The 23341-nt window shown below is 31.8% G+C and overlaps 3 protein-coding genes and 1 pseudogene across 9 annotated transcripts; 3 read left to right on the plus strand and 1 right to left on the minus strand.

Moving 5' to 3' along the window:
* The first annotated feature begins 881 nt into the window (after positions 1 to 881).
* On the plus strand, positions 882 to 4761 carry LOC111297181 (squalene synthase 2-like). 2 transcript variants are annotated; one of them, XM_022891820.2, is made up of 14 exons: positions 882 to 1110; positions 1291 to 1333; positions 1601 to 1690; positions 1829 to 1904; positions 2046 to 2115; positions 2594 to 2737; positions 2848 to 2952; positions 3101 to 3247; positions 3411 to 3486; positions 3736 to 3824; positions 3962 to 4053; positions 4139 to 4184; positions 4265 to 4332; positions 4428 to 4761. In XM_022891820.2, coding segments are annotated over exons 1-14 (1242 nt in total). In that variant the 5' UTR covers positions 882 to 915; the 3' UTR covers positions 4429 to 4761. The 2 variants fall into 2 exon arrangements, with proteins under 2 accessions (XP_022747555.2, XP_089601689.1); XM_089745563.1 differs by lacking the exon at positions 4428 to 4761 and having other exon boundaries at positions 4265 to 4333.
* Positions 4762 to 4885: 124 nt separating this feature from the next.
* On the minus strand, positions 4886 to 8326 carry LOC111297191 (SH3 domain-containing protein 2-like; annotated as a pseudogene). The gene is made up of 11 exons (XR_016328779.1): positions 8127 to 8326; positions 7411 to 7533; positions 7265 to 7334; positions 7018 to 7169; positions 6701 to 6802; positions 6161 to 6361; positions 5969 to 6031; positions 5724 to 5870; positions 5557 to 5631; positions 5283 to 5432; positions 4886 to 5023 (listed from the first exon to the last, which is right to left on the minus strand). The product of XR_016328779.1 is annotated as an SH3 domain-containing protein 2-like (transcript).
* A 1178-nt stretch (positions 8327 to 9504) lies between these two features.
* Positions 9505 to 14717, plus strand: LOC111297201 (subtilisin-like protease SBT3.6). Of its 4 annotated transcripts, none has more exons than XM_022891859.2 (11): positions 9505 to 9765; positions 10013 to 10104; positions 10405 to 10502; positions 10605 to 10760; positions 10885 to 10996; positions 11604 to 12147; positions 12792 to 12889; positions 12972 to 13211; positions 13510 to 13624; positions 13705 to 13930; positions 14014 to 14717. In XM_022891859.2, exons 2-11 carry the CDS (start codon positions 10028 to 10030, stop codon positions 14583 to 14585), a joined length of 2238 nt encoding a protein of 745 aa, XP_022747594.2. In that variant the 5' UTR covers positions 9505 to 9765; positions 10013 to 10027; the 3' UTR covers positions 14586 to 14717. The 4 variants fall into 4 exon arrangements, with proteins under 4 accessions (XP_022747594.2, XP_089601688.1, XP_022747602.2 ...); XM_089745562.1 differs by having other exon boundaries at positions 9507 to 9765; positions 10405 to 10512; XM_022891867.2 differs by lacking the exon at positions 9505 to 9765 and adding an exon at positions 9786 to 9919 and having other exon boundaries at positions 10405 to 10512.
* A 6115-nt stretch (positions 14718 to 20832) lies between these two features.
* On the plus strand, positions 20833 to 22648 carry LOC111297244 (GATA transcription factor 5-like). Of its 2 annotated transcripts, none has more exons than XM_022891902.2 (3): positions 20833 to 21123; positions 21255 to 21583; positions 21678 to 22648. In XM_022891902.2, exons 2-3 carry the CDS (start codon positions 21257 to 21259, stop codon positions 22353 to 22355), a joined length of 1005 nt encoding a protein of 334 aa, XP_022747637.2. In that variant the 5' UTR covers positions 20833 to 21123; positions 21255 to 21256; the 3' UTR covers positions 22356 to 22648. The 2 variants fall into 2 exon arrangements, with proteins under 2 accessions (XP_022747637.2, XP_022747648.2); XM_022891913.2 differs by having other exon boundaries at positions 20871 to 21123; positions 21211 to 21583.
* Positions 22649 to 23341: the final 693 nt, after the last annotated feature.

Here is a 23341-nt window from a genome sequence, read left to right on the forward strand (position 1 = left end):
TCAAAATTAAACAAAGTATGATTAATTTAGAAGAAATAATCATTTTCTTCCCTTCTCTATCTCATTTTATTTTCATTTGTATTTTATTTTTTTTTCTTTTAAATTTAAAACCGTACATCCAAACACGCCTTAAGGGCCGACTACAATTGCCAAAAAAAAAAAAATCTGACTAGAAAATTTCCGGTATGTTCGAGATTTCAACACTTTCCGAGTCACTGGCTGTTGTTGGGAATTACTTAGCACTCCCATAACCACGATTTTGTCAAACAAATGGGGCCATTCCAAGAAAAGAAAGTAAATCGAAGCCTAACAATTATAGTATTTCCAAAATTATGAGGTCATTTTCACAAACTCAACTACAAAATTCAAAACCTAAATTGTTTTTATGAAAAAATTTATAAGAAAATTTTTAAATGAAATTTATAAAATTAAAAAAATTATTTAATAAAAATTTTAATAAAAATTCAAATTGATAGAGCAATTGAATTTAATATATAAATTAATAATGTATAAAAATATTATTTATAATTTAAATTTGATTAACTTTTATTTAACGATAAATATTTAATTAATATTTTTATTAAAAAATTTATCTAAAAAATTATTTTTTAAAATTTATATATTTATGTAACAAAATATTTTAATTTATAAATTTACTTTTTATTTAATTATTTTTAATAAAATATTTTTCAATTTTTCGGCCACTCCAAGCAAAAATTAATAAAAAAATCAATTAAGTTTGACAGCCCATTATTTACTGGACGCCAGAAAAAGACCAAATCCAAGCATCTTTTTTCAATCAAGTACAATTACCAAATTAGGCATGGAAAACCCGACAGCCTGTCTCGCTCTTTAAAAGTGCCTGGTTTCATTATTTTGTTGTTCTGTATCTGATTTGAAGAGTTTTCTTTCTAAATGGGGGTTTTGGGAGCGCTGGTGAAACACCCAGGTGATTTTTATCCATTGTTGAAGCTGAAAATGGCTGCGAGGCATGCCGAGAAACAGATCCCATCAGAGCCACACTGGGCTTTCTGTTTCTCCATGCTTCACAAAGTTTCTCGTAGTTTTGCTCTCGTTATTCAACAGCTTGACACCAAGCTCAGAAACGCCGTAAGCGATCACCTTTTGTTCTCGATGCTCAATTCTTTTGAATTTTTTATGATATTTAGTATGGGTATTAATTCTTAAGTTTCGACTGATAATTCTTCAGTCTTTCTTTTCTGTCTTCCAATTTTTTTTCACAAGGTTTTGATTTTGTAATCTCAAACATACCATTTTGAGGTTTTGCAGGTCTGCATATTTTATTTGGTTCTTCGAGCCCTTGACACTGTTGGTTTGTTCCTTTTCTTCTCTTTCATTTTCTTCAATGTCATTTTCCCATCATGTATATTTTTTCACTGATTCTACATTATTAGGAATCTTTTCCTCATATTGGCTCCATCACATGCTAGGTTGCATATGAATCAAAGTAATATTTTGCATGTGAAACTTGATCTAGTTTGATTCCTTTTCAAGTTGGTGAATGAGAAGACAAGTTTTGCTCTTTTCTTTAGATTAATATATTCATGAGGTTGATCTGTACTGATGGTTGTTCTTGCAGAGGATGACACTAGCGTAGCAACAGATGTCAAAGTTCCTATTCTCACAGATTTTTATCGTCACATATATAAACATGACTGGCACTTTTCATGTGAGCATCTTGAAGTTTTCTTGTATTTAGTTTTTCTGGAATAGCAATAGGTCCATTGGGCTCATTTTATTGCTTGAAATTTCACCTGTCAAAAGAGAATCTTGGTTCACTTGCTTATATGGCTTTCTCTCGTTTCAGGTGGTACAAAGGAATACAAAGTTCTCATGGACCAGTTTCATCTTGTGTCTGCTGCTTTTCTGGAACTTGAAAAAGGGTTAGTTATTAAGTTTTTTCTTGATCTTCCTTGTTTATGCCAATAGTTTAATTTGATACTGATATCTTAAATATGTAGTTCAAGTTGTTTTTGCTTTTGGATTTTTGGCATATAGTCAATAGTTCTCAATTGATTCTGCAGTTATCAGGAGGCAATTGAGGACATTACACTAAGAATGGGTGCAGGGATGGCAAAATTTATTTGCAAGGAGGTTCGTCATGCATATATTATTTATTTTCACCTGCCTTATTCCTGATGAACAATGATTTTCCTAGTGAACGGTGGGAAGGAATGACAGGGTTCTATTTCGGTCAACTAAATTCAGGGTTTTCCCTTAAACAAGAAATATCTAAACACTGGAATTAATTTTACAGAAGGTTTTACCTATGGATATTTTCATATTACTTGCTATACCTGTCATGAGTTACTGGGCACTGACTTATTACCTGGATGTATGAATGTGAAAAAGGTTTTTGAGCTTTAGATATTTGACTATTCGCCAATGAAATGTTCATTTATGAAGTATCAAACACTGGTTGATCTCTTCTAGTTTGTCTCTTACTATATATGAGAACTTGATCTCTCAAGCTTAGTGACTAAATTTGCACAATATGTTATGCATAAATGCAACTTTAAATGTATTCATATTACCTTATATGTGAAGCCAAGAACTTGTGTTTTTATTTCAGGTAGAAACAGTTGATGACTATGATGAATATTGTCACTATGTAGCTGGACTTGTTGGATTAGGTCTGTCCAAAATTTTCCATGCCTATGGGTCAGAAGATTTGACTCCAGATTCTCTCTCCAATTCAATGGGTTTATTTCTTCAGGTTTTGCTCTGATATATATAAATGAGCCAACATTTTTCATGCCTGGATTTTAACATTTGTTTAAAGATTTGATTATAAAACTATGTGTTTTGGATCTAACAAAATGACAGAAAACAAATATTATCCGAGATTATCTAGAGGATATTAATGAGATACCAAAGTCACGCATGTTTTGGCCTCACCAGATTTGGAGTAAATATGTGAACAATCTTGAGGTATGCCTCTGTTGCATCTTCCATCTCAATTTCTATCCTAACTGCCTGTCAAAGTTGCAACTGAATTTAATTCAAGTTTGAGTAACTTGTTAAATATTTGGAATATCTTTTCAAATAGTTGTTTATTAAATTATATTTTCATCTGTAGGACTTGAAAGACGAGGAAAACTCAGTCAAGGCAGTGCAGTGCTTGAATGACATGGTTACTAATGCTTTGCTGCATGTGGATGATTGCCTGAAGTACATGTCTGCTTTACGTGACCCTGCAATATTTCGATTTTGTGCTATCCCTCAGGTTGGAGAGAGCATTCCATCAGTTGTCTTCGCTCTTGTATATCATTTGAGTTGCATGTCATTCTTTTATCTTATTCTTGAAGTGCATTAAATCAGCTCCGGTTTTCAAATATTAATGAGCTGTTCAAATTGGTCTCTAATTTCTTGTGTCTTGCTTTTACTAGATCATGGCTATTGGAACACTATTCTTATGCTACAACAACATTGAAGTCTTCAGAGGTGTGGTGAAAATGAGGCGTGGTAAGATAATAGTCTTTGGAATCATTTTCTTTGGAGATTAAACTTGATGCACAGACAGTTAAATGGGTTTGAAAGATTTCTTTAAACTTGTTTACATAAATAGAATCATAATAAACCTGATCTTGGTGTGCTTTGCTACTTTTATGTCAATCTATGATCATTCGATTTTTCATCTTAAGTTTTGGTCCAGGGAATATATAGTAAACGGTTATAGGGTTAATGTTTGGTTTATCTTGGTTATGTTTGCAGGTCTCACTGCACAAGTCATTGACCAAACAAACTCAATGGCTGATGTCTATGGTGCTTTCTATGATTTTTCTTGTATGTTGAAAGCCAAGGTATGTGGTTCTTAATATTAGATGAGATATACCAACACATGCTAACCATGCATGCATGAAAAAAACCCATGTTTTTTTGTTCTTTTCTTTTTTTTTTTGGTTTCATGACACCAAAAGTACTTCCTTGGCTATTGTAGGTTGACAGTAATGATCCTAATGCACAAAAGACATCGAGCAGACTAGATTCAATCCTGAAGAGATGCAGGGACTCAGGAGTCCTGAACAAAAGGTCAGCAAATGTTTCAAATTTCACATGGTTTTTTCTTTTCATTTTTATCCTTTCATACTTTAACAATTTTAATTGGTTTGACCAGGAAATCTTACATAATTCAGAATCAGTCCAATTACACTCCATTTCTGGTGAGTCACTGTTACATTTTTGCATCCTTTTGTCATATTCCAAAAATATTTACTAATTATTCTATTTTAACCCGATGCAGGCTGTCATACTCTTCATTATATTGGCCATCATGTTGGCTAACATGAGTCCCAACTGGCCAAATAACTAGTAAGTTCGATTTACCCAATAACGAAATGATTAGTCTAGTATTCATTTCACTAACTTGGCCCTCCTCTTTGTTCTCCATATTTTCCTTTGAGCAGGACCATCGTTTTATCCTATCACGTGTTGTCTCAAGAAGTTGTTTTCCTATGTTTATATACCAAGTTATGAAGCTATACTTAACTGTACGTCTGATGTTATTCCTGGTTTCCATAAGCTATGACGCTGTTGGATCTCCATCGTTGGAAAGGAAACCAAGCGAGTTTTCTACAAGAGAAGAGGCGAAATAATGTATCAAAAAGAATAAAAGAAATGGAATAAATCCATGTTCTAAATTTTTCCTTTTTTTTTCTCTTCGGCTATAGGGTAAAAAAAAAAAAACTTGATGTTCCCATGTTTAATCCTACCCCAGAATTGCTAAACTTCGTTAACTTACGATCAGTTTCTGAAATCGCCATCGCCTTGAAAAATTACAGCAGAATAAATGTGGAATCCGGAAGTAGACAAAAAAAGCATAGGCCGAGAGGGTATTGGAGGGACAGTCGAACCAATGAGAGTCGACGGCGATCATGTGCAGAGACCTTATGCTTTGAATCATCATGCGCAGAGGGTAGGGCCCGGACCTAGGCCTGTGGTGAAGCACCAAAGTCCAAAAGGACCGAACCTCTGTTATCACTTCGTACGCATAACCACGCATCTGTTCATGTAACAGGTTATGAGCCTTATATCAGAAAATGTCTCACTTCAAATCAATATGATATAAGTAGCCAGACAAGAAGTAAGTTAAACGAGAGTTTTACACTAATCAATCAGCAAATAGAAACAAATTGAGGACACAAACTCGTGTCATAAAAATAAAAAATGTATTCACGTATTGATGGGGAAATAGAAAAAAATTACGAACGGCGATCGACCTCTGAATATATATAAGCACAAAAGGGAAAAAATACGCATACAAATTCTTCTTCTCTGACGCCAACAAGCAGAGAAGTCTAAACTTCTGCTACTTTGCTTGCAAGAATACGTTCCCTTCTTTCGATGTATCCGATAGGGAACCAACCTGCTTTCCCTTTGCATTCTCCTTCTGCCCACCCATTGTTTGTCACCTGCCAAGAGCATATAGAAAGTGAATCCTTATTGCAACAAGTGAAGGAAATAAAACTTGAGTCACTAGACACTTGGAAGTCATATATGAATGTAAAACTGTTAAGACTCGAGTCATTGTTAAACCTTTCGCACAACTACATAGTCACCAACTGACAAATTCAGCTCCACATCAGATTCACCGTTATATGGATGCATAACCTGAGTAATAAATCAATTTGTCAGCCATCATACAGATTACAACAACTTCGTAATCCACAAGTGCCAATGGTGTATAGGACCAAGTTACAAACCTAGCCTAGAAAGTATCCCATGCAGTCTGTCGACCCATTATGTGTTTGAGAAGCATAAACATTAACTTCCTCATATGATGGTGGTGGAGGCATGCTGTCCACAATTGGGGCAGGAGGTGCTTCAATTCGTTGTCATTCTGATATCATCTGTTAGAAAGATGGAGGAAATCATGTCGTCATAATACCGCTGCTCAGTTGCAGCAAAAGAAAAGTGGGAAAAAGGATTCGGTAGCACAACTGCATACCTCACCTTCAAGCTGATCAAGTATCTGAAGGACTGGTTGATGATATTTACGTTCAGCCTCAACCTTTAGGCCCATGATAAAATGACACATGGATAAATTTTCAAAATTACGTTTCTACAGCATGTCATCCAGAATAGAATTAAGTTTCCATAGAAGGAAATTTACGTTACCATAGAAGGAAATTTGCATTACCATAGCAATAAGCCTCTGAAGTGTCAACTTCTGCTGTTGAGCTTCAACTGCGGCCATTGCTGCAGCAGCTTCTTTTCCCAATATTGCCATGTTTGACTTTAGATCTTGTTGCTTTGTCTCCGCAGATTTCAATTTCATGACACCCTCAGGATTTCCTGGTGTTTCCCTTACTCTTGCTTGGCGTTTCGAAACTTCAATTGCCTGTCTAGGTCCAAGAGAATGTAAATACGCACTTGTAGCACAATCAACTTTCATGTTTAAGCTTTAATAATCATCAAGCACAAGGGGCAAGTATATAAGGACATTGCAATAATAGATAAAAAAGGAATATCACTCTAGACAACTCTCTAGAGAACGCAAAACATAATGTATAGACCTGCCATGAACCCCCATTTTCACAACTGATTAGCAGGCTTCAAGCCTTTCACATCATGAACCTAATTGTTTGGAAATATATATGTATGAATGAGTATATATTCCTCTCAAATTAAAACAAGCAGATATCCAAAGAATCAGTAAGATAGTGATAGCCTATAAAACCTGTGTTTCAGCTTCTTGTCGCATTCTGTCATAACGTTGAGCAAGATCTCTCGCATCCTCCAAAGGAGCTCCCATTACCATTGCTCTTAGTGGCTCAGCAACCTAACAATCAAATCATTCAAAACATTACCCAGATGATTGTATGGCCTATCATAATTAGGGAGAAGGTTGAAAAATATACAAAATGCCAAAATGAAGAATCCATGTACAGATCATCGAATGGCCTGTAACATACAAGTCTTCTTCCATGGATTCATGAACTTAGCAACCTAAATTTCTAGGATTTTTTGTTCCAGTAATAAAACTTCTAAACAAACCTGTGTGCCAAGGGCTTTCAACATATTCCCACGTTCCTTCTCCATTTGAGCACGAGCACGTCCATTACCTAATGCAGCTTTTGATAATGTAGTGCCACTGGTACAAGTATTTTCAGTACGATATTTCCTGCTATCCTCAGATAACTTTGTTCCTGTTGAAAAAAAAATGTACATAACAAAACAACAATGTCAAGCCCATTAAATTCAAAGTGGAATTTAAAAACTAACAAATGCTTCACCAACACACCTATTTCAACTTGTTTGGATCCAGTGACGATATAGCCTTCTACACCGCGGACAATATCCCTTTGAAAATGCTGAGAACAAAATTGATCAAAGAAAATGAAGAAAACACAAGGGACAAAAGTTGATGCAAGAGAACAACTTAGCAACCTTGCCAGCACGCGTTGAGATATAATGCTTCTCAAGCTTCTGATGTTGGTGGCGTTCCACTTCATCAGTAATTACATTGTCCGAACCTCCATATCCCCCGGCACCAAACTGTTTGAGGACAGCCTGAAGTAACATTCAGCAAAATATCATCTTTGTCAGTAAAACTTAGCGAAGAAGTTCAAAAGAACAAGAACATAGTCAAGCATTTGAATTACAACACGTTAAGCTGCTGGTAAATAGCAATAAACAAATAAAGCATAATGACCAGTTTCTAATTGATTTCAACATTCAATGGATTTTCAAGATTATAGATTCATTTTCATTGTTAACATTCAATTGAAATGCCATATTGAAAAAAAGGAAATACTGATTCCAATTCCATCCTCCAACTTCCATTAGCTCATCATTTTCCATTTAATATTCGCATAACAATTAATTATTTCCACATACTTTTTAATCGATTCACGAATCATAAACGCACAAAGGCACATGGACATAGATCCAACATTTACTAAAAATCGAACGAACGCATAATCGGAATCACGCAGATTAACAAGAAAATCAAATCGAAGACAAAACACAAATATATATATATATATATATTGAAAATTTAGAGAAAGATCAAGGATGAAGCTGAGAGATGGACGTTGACTTGGATCTAAAGCAAGGTCAGAAAAAAGAAGTTAAGGTTTTAATAGGGAGAGAGAGAGAGAGACCTATTGTTGGCGGGAGACTTGTTCTCTGAGCCGCGCTCTGATTGCCTCCATTCAACGGACAAAATGGCGCTTTTCCGATGGATTGCAGAGCTGGAAACGGAGAAAGCGAGAGAAAGAGAGAACTTAAATCGTCGAACGGATATGTTCTTGGAGACTTTTTTTTTTTTTTCGGCTTTTGAGAGACTGGTTGAAGTAGAAGCTTTTTTGGTGTATCACCGGGAGCAAAATTTGAACTTTTTTGAATTTGAACCTTTTTTAGACCGGAAGGAGATTGTTATGGTGCACGCATTTTCATCTTACTTTTCCTGAGCTCTTTCTTCTTGTTTTGAATTTTCAAATATCAAACCACCCCACCTCGCTAATTTCATGCTAACACAATCATTGTAGTGATGAAGTTTTGGTGAAACATTCTCCAAGATCCGTTGAAACCACTTTGATACTTTACTCGTCAAATCACTTATCAATATCATTTATAAATTCTATATTTGTACTATGATTGCAATTTAACCGTTTATATATTTGAAACCTTAATAATTGAAGTAATATTTTTTAAATTTTGATAAATTAAAATATGATAAAATAATATAATATAAAAAATAAATAAAAGTGATAGTGCTTAAAATTTTAATAAAATTATATATAAATTAAAAAATTTAAAAAATATATTTGATATATTAATATAAATTATAATATTATATTTTATACATATTAAATATGTAATTTAATTTAATTTTTTAATATGAATAATTGATGGTGATAAAAAAGTAAAATGTTAAAAGTTTAGTACTAAATATTTATTTGGATTGAATCATATTTTCAATATAGTATAATTGAATCTATCATATCATTAATTGAATTCAAATATTAATTTTAATGAAATTTATTAAATATAAAATTTTTATTAAAATTTTTTTTAAATCGTAACTATAATATTATTTTTTTTAATTACAACTATAATAATTTTATTACGACTTTTAATTTCACTTTGGGAGAAAAATTAAAAACAAATAATTGTTCATTTGAATATGATCAAATATGATCATATTATCCATGGAAAATTTGAAACAATTGCTTTCATTTTGCAGGCAACGCTTTTTTGCACGTCGGTTTTTTCACAAATTCATCCACCTCATATAAGCGAATGAACAATTAAGATATTAATGTATCATATATGTATCATCATCTTCAAAGAATCGGATTGGAATCATATTTTTTTATATAAAAATAATGTTTGAATTTTCCACCGAGTAGCTAAAGTTCCAAGAGCAAAAGACTGTAGCAGAAGCTGTTAGGAAAGATCAGATCAAACAGAAGTGACTTCACCATCCATTGTTCCGTTTATGGGGAAAATCAGTCAACCCAAATTTCACGTCAACGTTTCTTCTACCACTTACGCATTTTCTCACTTAAAAGAACAATAAAAAACAGACAAACAAAGACTCCCATCTTCATATGATGACTCTGAAGATTGCAAACAAAACAAACAAGGCCTTAAATGATACTGACAAATGACATATCCATCGTGCACTAGCAGTGGAGCTGGTGTCCACTGCGGCCCTAGCATGTTTGCAAATTATTATATTCGCTTCTCGACTCTTCCCTTTCACCAGCTTAAGCAACAGCTGATATAAATCACCGTGTAATCAATCTTCTTTCATTGCCTTTTGTCTTTCGTATCCTTTTTTTCAGGTCTCTCTCTTTCTATCATGGCTTCTTTTTCTTCTTCATGGCCATGGGCTGTTGTTCTTGCTTTGTTACATTCTTTGTTTCTTCTAGGGCTTGCTTCGAGCAATGTGGGTTTTCTTTCTTTTACTTATATAAGTAATTTTTTGCTTAGTTTATGATCATTCTCTGCGTTATTTCTAATAAAGATGCTTTTTTGACAGGTTTATATTGTATATATGGGAGATAGACATACTGATAAGCCAAATCTAGTGGAGGATTCTCATCATCAGATTCTTTCAGACATTCTTGGAAGGTTTAAATTTCAACTCTCTTTATCAGAAGTTGTTTAGTTGCTTTTCTTTTCAGTATCTTTATTCAAATTAAAAATAGTAAAAAGTTGTTCTATTTATGGAGCTTTTCCTCCAATTAGTTGAATTTCAGTTTATTTATGTTATTCATTTTTTAAGTGCTAATCTCCATAAAGGAAATGTTTCTTAATTGTACTTTTGCTTACAAGAATAAACAAATTTTCTTTTTGACAAGTTCATCAGTCAACCAAGGGACCTATTTATTGGAAAATAGTAAATAACATGTTATGATCTCAATTGGACAGCAAAGAATCTGCCAAGGAATCCATTTTATACAGCTACAAACATGGGTTTTCAGGGTTTGCTGCAGTCCTCAGTCAATCTCAAGCCAAGCTTATTGCAGGTGCAACAATGTTGGTGAACTGTAAACTCTGTTTTTGTCCTTTAATATTTATCTTAAACTAGTCTTTTAGTTGATTTTCTGTCTCATGACATATTGATGCAGATGTCCCTGGAGTTATTCGTGTAGTTCCAAATAGAATTCTAAGTCTGCACACCACTAGGAGCTGGGATTTCCTGCAAGTAAAGCCTCAAATTGTGGCTGGGATTCTTTCAAAGAGCCATTCAGGCATTGGGACTATCATTGGTGTCATGGATACTGGTCAGCTTAGAAATTCTTTCTATACTTTTACTTCTCTCATTTTTTTTCTATAAAAAAAAAGCTATTTATCTTTGTGGTTCTTGGAATTTGACATCTTATTTTAATCATACATGTTGCTGAGAAGGTATATGGCCAGAGTCTGAAAGCTTCAAAGATAAGGGCATGGAAAAGCTTCCATCTCGATGGAAAGGGATATGCCAGGAAGGAGAGGGATTTAACCACTCCCACTGCAATAGGTATAATTACCTTTTGTATAAAATCATTATCAAAATTAGGTGGATCATATTGCCTGCAACATTCTCGTTGATTAACTAAGTTGCGTGCTTCACTAGTAGAATAATTTGTAATCAGCCTAAAGATTTGAATCTGTCTACTCTTGAATTTGAGAACCTTTTACCTCTGTGCTTTTGGTCTAATGTGTCTCAAAATAAGAGTATTTACTTCTTACAATTTACAGTATATTGCAAGTTAGCATTTCCAAGAATCCAGAGATATTTTTTCTTTAGAAACTATCTCCTTTCTCTGTCACACTTGTCTTAGTCCCAGATTTTCGACAATGAATGCAGTTTGATGCCATATTTGGTTTAAGTTTATTCAAACCTCTAGTCTGTTTACAATTCCTATTCCATTGTTAGTACTTTTGCAATAAACTTGGAATATACTTTATGTGCCAAATAGAGCTTATATAATGGGGCCAAATTTTCTTTGATGTTTCTAAGTTCATTGTCATTGTAGTATCTAATAATCCTGTTCAACATTTCTTAGTTCATATGAACTGTATGTAGAGTTGACTGATCAGTTTAGCTAAATTATAAGGTGTCTAATTCTGGGTATTTGGAACAGGAAAATTATCGGTGCACGATGGTACGTTAAAGGGTATGAAGCTGAATTTGGAAAGCTTGCCCTTAGTGACGGGGTCGAGTTCTTGTCTCCTAGAGATGCTTCAGGTCATGGTACTCACACCTCATCTACTGCAAGTGGTACTCTAGTAGAAAATGCAAACTTTAGGGGACTAGCACAAGGATTAGCTAGAGGTGGTGCTCCTTCATCGTGGTTAGCTATCTACAAAGTTTGTTGGGCTTCTGGTGACTGTAGCTCAGCTGATCTTCTTGCTGCATTTGATGATGCAATCTTTGATGGTGTTGATGTTCTTTCAGTATCTCTGGGCTCACCACCTCCACTTTCCCCCTATGTTGATGACGCGTTGGCTATTGGTTCCTTCCACGCTGTAACAAGAGGAATTTCTGTTGTATGCTCTGCTGGCAACTCTGGTCCTTATTCTCAAAGCGTCATTAATACTGCTCCATGGGTTATTACTGTTGCTGCAAGTACCATTGATCGAGAATTCCCTACTGTGATCACCCTGGGAAACAACCAAACTGTTGTGGTAATTCGTAATTTCCTTCTTAACGGTCGAAAAATTCATGCAAGGTTTTATTGACATGTCAGGAAAAAAAAATCTAAATAATCAGACCAAAACAAAACTGCATAAAAAATAGTAACTTATTATTTGGTTGTTTTTTTAGATATGGTTGGCTCTGTTGGAGTTAAAATGATAAGTGTTTAACACCAATAAAGATACAACAGTTTACTTCTTTCTCAAATAAGCCTCCTGTTGCAAAATTCTGCCACTAACCTGCTAAATGATATTACCATGAGCGCATGAAGCTTTGTTTCGAGTTCCCTTGCTGATGTCTGTTGGTCTATCTTCTTGTTAGGAGAAATTTATTAAAATAAAATCCCGTTTCTGCTGATTTATAGTGAAGGTGATTTTATCAACTATGAGCTTCTGCTTTTCTATTGAAATTTTTAGATTTTAATTGATTCTGATTTCCTGTGAGAGCATTTAAATGTGACCCTGGCACAGCTGATGAATACGTATGAGATATTCATGTTTAGCTTGTAATTGAACTGCCATCCACTAGTACATTTTAGTTCGTAAATGCAATTTGTATACAAGTTGTGATAATAGATAGAAATACAAATTTGCTCTTTGTTTATTTAGCTATGACTTATACTTTTTTCATACAGGGTCAGTCTTTCTATGCAGGAAGGCAAGTAAACAAGTTTCATTCTATCGTGTATGGACAAGATATCGCAGCCACTGATGTTGATGAAAACAGTGCTGGGTAAGACTCGTACTGCACATGAATCTTTGTGATCTAGAATACCCGGAAGGAATGACTATGCTGATATTGTATACTTCTGCAGAAGTTGTGATTTGGAAACCCTGAATGCCACTTTAGCAAGAGGAAAAGTAGTTCTTTGTTTCCAATCTAGGTCACAGAGGTCAGCTACCATTGCTTCAAACTCTGTACTCAAAGTTCAGGGTGCAGGTGTTATCTTTGCACAATTTCCTACTAAGGATGTTTCTTGTCCATGGACTTTTCCCTGTGTCCAAGTGGACTTTGAAGCTGGGACATCTCTGCTGACATACATGGCTGCAAGCAGGTCAGTTTAACATTAGAGTACCTTCTTTTCTTTTTATTGTCTTTCTTTGTTTGATTGGGCGTGAGGGCGAGGGTTGGAGTTCCTCACCGATATAGAGTTGACGTGACACGAAAAAGAATCCACATTGTTTGTTCTCTCATTCTGTAGGCATATAACTATTTATGAATCTTTTCTTCAGTACCAACAGCCAGCTATTGAATAATTTCTTGTCTTTATGAAGACATCAGTTGAACCTAGGCCTTGACATTCCATTGGAAGGGCATTATGTTGTTATTTAATGAACTCTTTCATGTAACAGAAAACCAGTAGTCAAGTTTAGCTTCTCAAAGACAGTTGTCGGGCAACAGTTAGCCCCAGAAGTAGCTTATTTTTCATCACGAGGACCCAGCTCCCTTTCACCATCAGTGTTGAAGGTATTAGCATTGTTTTTGTAAGGAGAAGTTACAACTTACAAGGCCTTTTTTTAATTAACATATGCCAGCGAATTGTTCAGCCAGACATTGCTGCTCCAGGAGTTGATATATTGGCCTCCTGGTCCCCTGCTTCTTCTTCCTCCAAGTTACTGGATTCACCTCAAACTAAAGCATCTCCACTTAACTTTAAACTTGCTTCGGGAACTTCCATGTCTTGTCCCCATGTCTCTGGCATTGTTGCTCTTCTCAAGGGAATCCATCCCACGTGGAGCCCTGCAGCAATTAAGTCTGCACTGGTAACAACAGGTAGGAAACAGAAATTTATGGATTTTGGTTTGCTCTTGCAACTTTTTTCTATAACTTTTTTCTCTTTTCTTTGGGTTGCGAAGCTTCTGTGAAGGATGAATATGGCGAAAATACCGTAGCTGAGGGAGCACCCCACAAGCAGGCTGACCCATTTGATTATGGAGGTGGACAGGTCGATCCAAACAAAGCTCTAGCCCCTGGACTCATATATGACATGGAAATCTCTGATTATGTCTGCTTCCTTTATGCAATGGGCTATAACAGCACTGCCATCAGCTCAATGACTAGGGTTCACACCCCATGTCATAAATCAGCCAAGTTCCTTGTAAATCTAAATCTGCCTTCCATCACTATACCTGAGCTTAAGCAGCAGTTGACTGTCTCAAGAACAGTCACAAACGTTGGTCCCATCAATTCTGTTTACACTGCTCGTGTTCAAGCTCCCGCAGGCACGTATGTGAGCGTCAAGCCGTCGATTTTGTCCTTCAACTCCACAATACAGAAGCAAAAGTTCAAGGTCACATTTCGTTCTCAACTAAAAATTCAAGGAAGATATTCGTTCGGAAATCTATACTGGGAAGACGGTATTCATGTAGTAAAGATCCCTCTGATTGTTAGAATTGTCATTAACAATTACTTTTACTCAGAAACATGATCTCAGATACCATAATTTGTATCACTGAATAATGAACTTAGCATGAAATAACTGCTCTTTTGTCTGGTTGCTGCTGCACCCTTTCCAAATGTACTTGATCATTTGAGGAAAAAAAAAAGAGGTTAATCTGAACATCAGGTCCAATGGTCCATTATCAATTTGTGGATGAGGGTCGTTGAACAAGCGTGTTCACTTGCATATCTGCTCAATGATGAACGGCATGGGAGAGACTGTTTTTCTATCTTGATGCCATTAACAATGATGCAAAGACTAGATAGTGGAGGGGTAGTGATGATAAAAGTAGGTAACCAAACATCCAAACTAAAAAAAAAAAAAGGGACTAATTTGTGATGTAGTTCTTAAATATCGATATTAATTAATTGAACAAAATACTTTAAGGAAAGAATAATCAGATATCTAATATAAGTATTTTTTAATAGATATTAAATCATTAAAAATAATATAATTCAAAGATCCTATTAGCTCAAAGAAAAATGGAAACCAGCTTTTCGTTAGAAATTAAAAGGAATTAACCCAAAACCAGGTGAAACCATGCAGAGTGGGTCCTTGCTTTTGAATTTGTTTCCCTCACATTCATAAATGAACAAGATGATATGATATGTTATTGAATCATTCACTGCAAAAGACAAAACTTTTGTAAAAGGACTGGATCAAAATTAGGTAAACAACCAACCGGTTCTAAAAAACTATTGACTTCAACAACTATAATGGCTGTGATTTTCATAAATTAATTTTTGAATTTCACTAAAAAAAATGACAAGCATTGGAAATTCAACAACGAACATTTCAATTTAATGAGGAAAAATAGCTTTTACTTTGAAGTTGATATTTTTCTCAATTAAATTAATATATTTTCATAAAAAATCACAATTAAATTTTGCATGTCAAATGGATGCATAAACTAATAGAATTAAGTTCTAAATTTTGATTAAATTAATTTTGGTAAATGAGTATTTTTTTTTATTTATATTGAGAGTAAAAACTGAAATTACTTGAACTCGAAACAATCTTGTACATCATATTATAATTTTTCTTTTAATCACTCGACCAAAGATTGATAGTTATATTTCTTGTTTTTAATCTAGAAGGTTAATTATGAAGGAAAAACGGAGGTTTAACTTAAGGAATATGTAGGACATAGATTAGCATCAATGTATATTATCAACTTAATCCCCAATTTTGGTATTGTAGAAATTTTGCCTTGTGTTAAAGACAAAATAATTGCCGGCCCATATCCGATGAAAGTTCATAGTTTCAGAACTTTCCATTGATGAATTTGAGTTGCCTTATCAACTTCTGACCTAATTACATTTAAGTGGTTGTGAATTGGGATAAAATCCTCATATGGGGTTTAATTATCCAATTAAATAGTAATTGTTAGGTACTTAGGTTAATCCCAAATCTACCACCTTCTCCTTGTTTCTTTATTCTTTTGTTCTTATTACGTGTATATATAGCTAGCTATATTCTTTTTTTTTAATTAAAATTATTAGAGATTGATTTTAATATTTGATACATTATCATTGTAAAATTTTAATTACATAAATGGTGTTAAAAGAGTGATACATATTGTTCATGTGTATTTAAAAATATTAAAAATTTAATTAAAAACAAAATAAAACATGAGTCACCTTCTTAATCTTACTTATGTAATTAAAATTTTACATTGCCAGTATATCAAATATTAACTTTTTTTTATGAATTGATTAGTACAATAAAAAAGCAAAGTCGTAATCACATATTACATCTAAATTTTAATAAAATAAATAAATAATCAATTAATATATCAAAATATTTTTAATATAAAATTAAATGAGATTTATGCTATCTTTTGATAGATATTAATAAAACAAAGAAAAGGAAAGGAAAATAAAAGAAAGGAAAGAAAAAGGAAAATAAAGGAAATGAAAGTTTTTTAAAGAAAAAGAAATGGTACATGTACTCTTTAATTGGATAGTTAAAATTAATAAAAGAAAATAAAGGAAAGTAAAGAATTTTTAATAACTATTGTTTAGATAAATAGTGAGAAGGAAAAGAAATAATTCATTACAATATTTTTTTCTAATTATAACATTCTTTTTAAAAAAGTAACATATAATATATAAATATATCTTTATACTAGTTAATTTGTATAAACAAATATTTCTAAATAAAATTGAGCATGCTTGATATAATAAGATATATTAGCTAGTTATTGATTTACTCTTAATTTTGTGTTTAATTCAACATTTAATTTATTTTGATAATTATTTAGCTTGTTTTGTTATTAAGACTTGAAAAATCATAAAATATTTATAAATTAGGATATTATATAAAATACTCATAAATAAAAATTATTTTTGTAAAAAGTATCAGTTATATAATCAAATTAATGTTATAATAAAAATATAGATATAATAGTTTTTTCATAAAAATAAAAATTTTCAACTTTTCTTTGTTAGTTTTTTTCTCAATTTGAAATATTAAAAAAGTAAAAATTATAAGGAAAACCAAACATTATTGGGTTTTCACCTATTTTCTTTCATTAAAATTAAAAGTTTATTCAAACAAAAGAAATATTTTTTTTATTTCCATTAGTTTCTTTTTAAAAAAATTTTTTTTCCTTTCCCTCAATCCAAAGATAGTGTTAAACTCAAGATTTTAACGTAATGTTTGGATAAATATCAATAAATGAAATAAAAGAAAAGGAAATGAAATGAAAGGAAATGAAAGTTTTTTTTTTTTTAAATAAATGATATATGTACCTCTTGTTTAAATAATTAAAATTAATAAAGAAAACAAAAAAAAATTTAACAACTATTATTTGAATAAAAAATGAAAAAAATGATTTATTATAATAATTTTTTTCAATTATAATATTTCATTATCTATAATTTTAAAGTGCTCCTAGATATAATAATTTTTTTATAAAAATAAAAATTTTTAAACTTTTTTTCCTGAACTTTTTCCTCGAATTGAAATACTAAAAAAGTAAAAATTACAAAAAAAATCAAATATTATTAAGTTTTTACTTTTTTATTTTTTTAAATTAAAATTTTTTCCAAATAAATATAAAGAGTTTTTCTATTTTTGTTACTTTTCTTTCTTTCCCCTTCTCTTAATCGAATCATAGTGTAAAATTTGAAAACATTCTTCTAGTTATTAAGATAAAACTCTTTTTTTTATGTCAAAAAAATTAATTGAATTGGGTTTCAATTTTAAATGTAGTAGTATTAATCATGAGGTTGACCATTAAACACATTAAAACAGTCGACATTGAGCTTAAAATTTGTTAGTGGATGAAAGGAAATGAGCATGTCATGCACATGAGTGCACTCAGAAGTGCATTGTCGTTTAGGCATTGACAACAATAATAAAGTATTCCAAAACGGCATGCCATGCTCCATTATTTCCATTTGCATGAATTAAACATACAAATACAAAGGCTGTAACGCCATGTTCTGTTTTGGTTGGATCATTCGTTAGTCTTTCTTGCATCAATAGTCGGCCACTTTCTTTTTTTTTTTTAAAGTACAGCCAAACGATTATCCCAACACGAAATCTACGTGGGCATTCACTCCTATAGCCGCCTTTCCTTTTTTGTCAAAGGAAAATTTTTCGGCCATCACTTAGAACTGACCTTTTGATATATAAATACAAAAAGTTATGGATTTATATTATACAAAATATTATATTTTAAATAAAAATTATATATTATAATTCATATTAATATAAAAATATAAAATATAATTTTTATTTTATTAAATTTATATATAATAATTATTAAAATTTTAAATCATATAATTTTTATTTTTTATATCATATACATATTTTATTATTATAATATATTTTAAATTATGAAATTTATTTTTATATTTACAATGATTTCTCTTTATTTTAATGATTTAAATTTATAAATAATTCAAAAATTAGAAAGAAAAATATTATTATTTAATTCAAAGTTTATTTAAATTAATTCATATAAATTACTCTTAAAAATGTTAACGACTATATTTGAAATTCAAATTCTAATATTTACAAAATTTTTATTCTCTAAATATTATCTTCTTTCTATAAAAAAATATTACTACCATGTTTTACCTTTTTGCATAAATTTATTATAAAATTATCTCTTACTTGCCATAAATAACAATGCTATTTATTTAGTTATTTTATTTTTTTAATTATTTTTTATAACATGTTCAAAATTATCTTAAAATTATTTATTTATTTATTTATTTATCAATTTTAAAGATATATATTCACTTTTTATAATTATTGAATATGAATTAATTTTGATACAAATTTAGAAATCACTAGAGAATAAAATTCGTTTAAGATAATTCTAATAATAAGATAAATATTTTAGTAAATAAGAGAGTATTTCATGGAAGACATTCATTTGTTTTCATATATGAGAAGAATTAAGAAAATAGAGAGAATTCAAACTTATTTCAATATAATTTCTTAAAAGGAGTAATAACTATATTTGAGTTGTTAACATCAAATATCTTTACAATTTTTGCTTATTCCTTGTTCTTCCTATTAGTAAAAGCAAATATAAAATCATCTATTGCCCAAAATTTTAATTTTAAACTTTTTTTTGGCTAAATATATATATATATATTTTGTTTGCTAAAAAAAATGTATGTGAAAGAAATAGAGGATTAATTAAGTATATTGAGCAATTATTTATTTATTTTTTCAAATATTATCCACCTAGTTTTTTAGTGAAAATAGGATTTTTGGCTTTATTCAATATTTGTTTGAATATATTCAAAAAAATTTATTTAAAACGAATCTAATAAGTTTATGAAAAAATTATCTTATCATAATCTTTTAATTTAATCAACTCAAAACAACATTAATTTGTATTTAATTATAACAAACTCTTTGAATATTTGAGCCAAAATCCATTGGTCGTCCACTTAGTTTTTGATCCATCAAGAAAGATTTAAATGAAATATTTTAAGTGAAATTAGTCAAATTCATTATTAAAATGATTAAATAAAATTTAAAATTTAAATTGATATATTAAAATATTTTATTATATAAATCAAATGCACAAAATTTTAAAATTTCAATAAATTTTGATATATTTTTAATAAAAATTTTTATTGCTAAATAAATATTTATTAAATTAAAATTATAAATAATATTTTAAATAAATTTATATATATTATTAGTTGATCAATTTGTATTTTATTAAATCATTTTTAAAAAATAATTTCATAAACTTCATGTATACATACGTGATCTAAGTTTTGACGCAATTCCACAATGCAACAGGCAGGCGTTAACTTCTTACACGTAATTTGGCCACCAAATCAAGTAACCCACAGATGTACCAATGCGCACGTGATTGTCAATCGACTCGTGAACCGTCCGATACAAAATCTTAAGCCCTCTTTTCGGTCAGATTAAACACGCTTGATCCTAGCGCTTGCTGATAAAAAACCCAAAATTAGAAAACAAGGAGCGGGAATTGTTATGCAAAATCCATCGAAAAGGGCCGGGATTAACGCGGTAAAGCAATCTAGTCCTGTAAATAATCCCAAAGTTGGGTGTCAATTTTGGAAAAAGAAAAGGCAAGAAAAACACAAAATGCAGCGGTTTCGAGGATGCTGCATTACGTGTTACAGTTTTTGGACTTATCTTAGCGCCAGAAGCCGCCTGTCACCATCTCCACTCACAGACCAATCATCAATCTCTAATTCTTTAGAGGTGAAATTTCGTGTCCTTGTATCTTATTTATTTTATATTAAATAATTATAAAATATAAAATTATCATTATTACAATTTAAATCTTTAAATATTAAATATATATTTTCATTTTTATCAAATTTATATATAATTTATATTATTTTTATAACACATTTAGAATGATTGGTTGTACTAATTCTTTCGTCACCGATTTTAATCATAAAAATTAGATAAAATGATTTATATATTTGTATTATATAAAATTTTAAAATTTATATATTATATTATTTTTTATATAAAAATTATGTATTATAATTTATATTAATATAAAAATATAAAAAATATATGTTTTTATTAAATTTATATATAATAATTGTTAAAATTTTAAATTATATTATTATCAAATATTTTATTTATATTATGTTCATATCTAATTTTAAATAATAAGATCTAATAAAAATTTAAAAAAAAGTTAGTTAAATTAGGAAAGACTTTCCTCGCTTTTGCATTATTGGAAGGGACCAAAAATTATTTTATTTAATTTTTTATAATATAGTACCACAGTCAAGCATGAAACAATCGGAAAGTCAGAAAATCTATGTGGAAAATTATGATTCGGTCCAAACAAAGCCAACCCTACAATAGTCAAGCTCTTTAAACAAGACCCAAGTTTGTTCTCATCTTTTTCGTATGAATAATTGAGAAATTGTTAAATAAAATCATTGAAAATTTTTGTTAAGAGACATAAAAAGATAAACCATTAACTCTAGCATTAGTTTCGCCCACGAACAAGGCCTTAACCAACTCCTCACCTCTCCTCTTTCATCTTTATCAGGTAAATCATAATTTATATATATATATATATAATTCTTTATCCTTTTTTTTTTTGTTGTTTCTAAATTTATGGGTTTAATTGATTTAGAGATTCTGGGGACTTGATTGAAAGTTTTGTTTTTCTGGGTTTAGAAATGGAGTACTGCATGGAAGCGAGAGCATTGAAATCAAGTGTAAGAGGAGAACTAACCATGCAAAAGACCCAGCAAGTTGTTTTGGATGATTTTTTATACATGAATGTCGTAAACGCCGCCGGTCAGACTGAAGATTTTTCCGTTGATTGTTTCTTTGATTTCACGAATGGAGAATTTGAAGAAGCTTCCATTGAAGAAGAAGAAGAAGAAGAAGAAAAAGACTCTGTTTCTGTTTCTTCCCGAGAACGTGTTGCAGATGATGATATGAACTCTAATTCTAGCAGTTTTTCCATTGATTCTATTCTTACCAAAGAACTATCCGTACCGGTAATCTTCATTTATTAAATAAATTATTATTAAAGAGTAAAAATCCCTATTTTTCACACAAAATTTTGATTTTTTTTATTTGATGTTTCTTTAGGATGATGAAATAGCAGGGCTTGAATGGGTTTCTCATTTTGTGGATGATTCGCTTCCAGAGGTTCCTTTACCATGCCCTGTTTTTGAACAGCAAAGCGAGAACCATGCAAAAACTCGTTTGGAAGAGGAACCGGAGCCGGTTATTGTGAAAACGCCGAGTTTTTCATCGCCGGTGCCATCTAAAGCTAGGAGCAAAAGGGCTAAACCAACCGGCCGAGCATGGTCGGTTGGGTCAATGCCTCTTTCGGAGTCGTCGTCTTCGACGGCGTCATCTTCAAGTTCTTCTTCGGGGTTTTCCATGACTTCGACTAATGTTCAAAACGCGGAGTTGGGTAATGATGTCACGGAACCGCCACCAAAGAAACAGAAGAAAAAACCGGCGGTTCAAGCTAGTGGACTGTCAAGTGGGAACCCTTTTCAACGGAGATGTAGTCATTGCCAAGTTCAAAAGACTCCACAGTGGCGAACCGGTCCACTTGGTGCCAAAACCCTATGCAATGCTTGTGGGGTTCGTTACAAGTCCGGTCGGCTTTTCCCTGAGTATAGACCGGCTTGTAGCCCCACTTTTTCTGTTGATATGCACTCCAATAGCCATCGGAAAGTCTTAGAAATGAGAAAAAAGAAAGAGCTAGCAGGAACAGATTCTGATGAGTTGACCCGGATGTTTCCGCGTTTTTGAAGTTAGGAATAGCAGGACAGGTTCACGTGACCAGGGTTGAACCCGGTTATATTTGGCTAGGATTTGTTAGGCTTATTATACTCTTTAAAAAGTGTTTTAAGGTTTGTAGAATTTTCAGGTCTAATTACGTAATTTAGGTAGGTTTGCATTTTTTTTTGCCATTTTTTTTAGAAATTTTTTGGGTCAATTCCGTTGTAAAATTTTTTTTTATGGTTTTATGATTGTTATTTCTAGGTTTAATGAAAAGGGAGAAATTTACAAGTTGAATTTAAAGAAGATTATTATTATTTTTACTAGTTGTTTTTGAATTTTCTTAGATTTCAACTTGACAAGTATTATTTTCACAAGAGGTTTTTAATTTTTTGACACGTTCAAAATGATTCAGATGGCTATTGCTTGTTTCTAGAGTCTTGACAATTGAAAAGGCAACGGGTGTGTGGTGGGCTGGAAGGGGACTTAAGGGACCAAGAATTGTAAAATAATGTAGGTTTGATTTGAGACCACGAAAGCTGGGCAGATTGGCCGAGTGGTTGAAATATCTGAATCAAAGCTGGAAGGGGTTAATGGGGGCTGACTCAGTATTGCGAGTGGACTGCCCTGGCCTCCCAGTGCTCTGACCAAGAAGCCTGAGTTCAAGATTCACTAACACCATTGTCTGTGGACCACAGTGATGATCAAAATATGGTACATTTGGTGGGGTAATGTGGTCTTGCTGCTTTTGATGCGATGGAAATGGAAAATTTGCCATTCATTTCTTAGTTTATACTTGTATTTTCAGCAATATTCTTGCCTCATCAGTATAATATATATTAGCTGCAAGGCTGGAAGAAAATGACATGATGCAACTGCCAACTACAAACATATATTCACTTTATAATCAAGCATTTGGATTCATCAAAGAATTAAATAAGCCAAGCAAATCATGCATAATGATCTCACTTTTGGAGTTCTATCACATTCGCATTGAAAATATATCAAACATTTTT

Source organism: Durio zibethinus, chromosome 16, assembly GCF_047325235.1.
Source record: "Durio zibethinus cultivar Kanyao isolate XHJ-2024 chromosome 16, ASM4732523v1, whole genome shotgun sequence".
Taxonomy (NCBI): domain Eukaryota; kingdom Viridiplantae; phylum Streptophyta; class Magnoliopsida; order Malvales; family Malvaceae; genus Durio; species Durio zibethinus.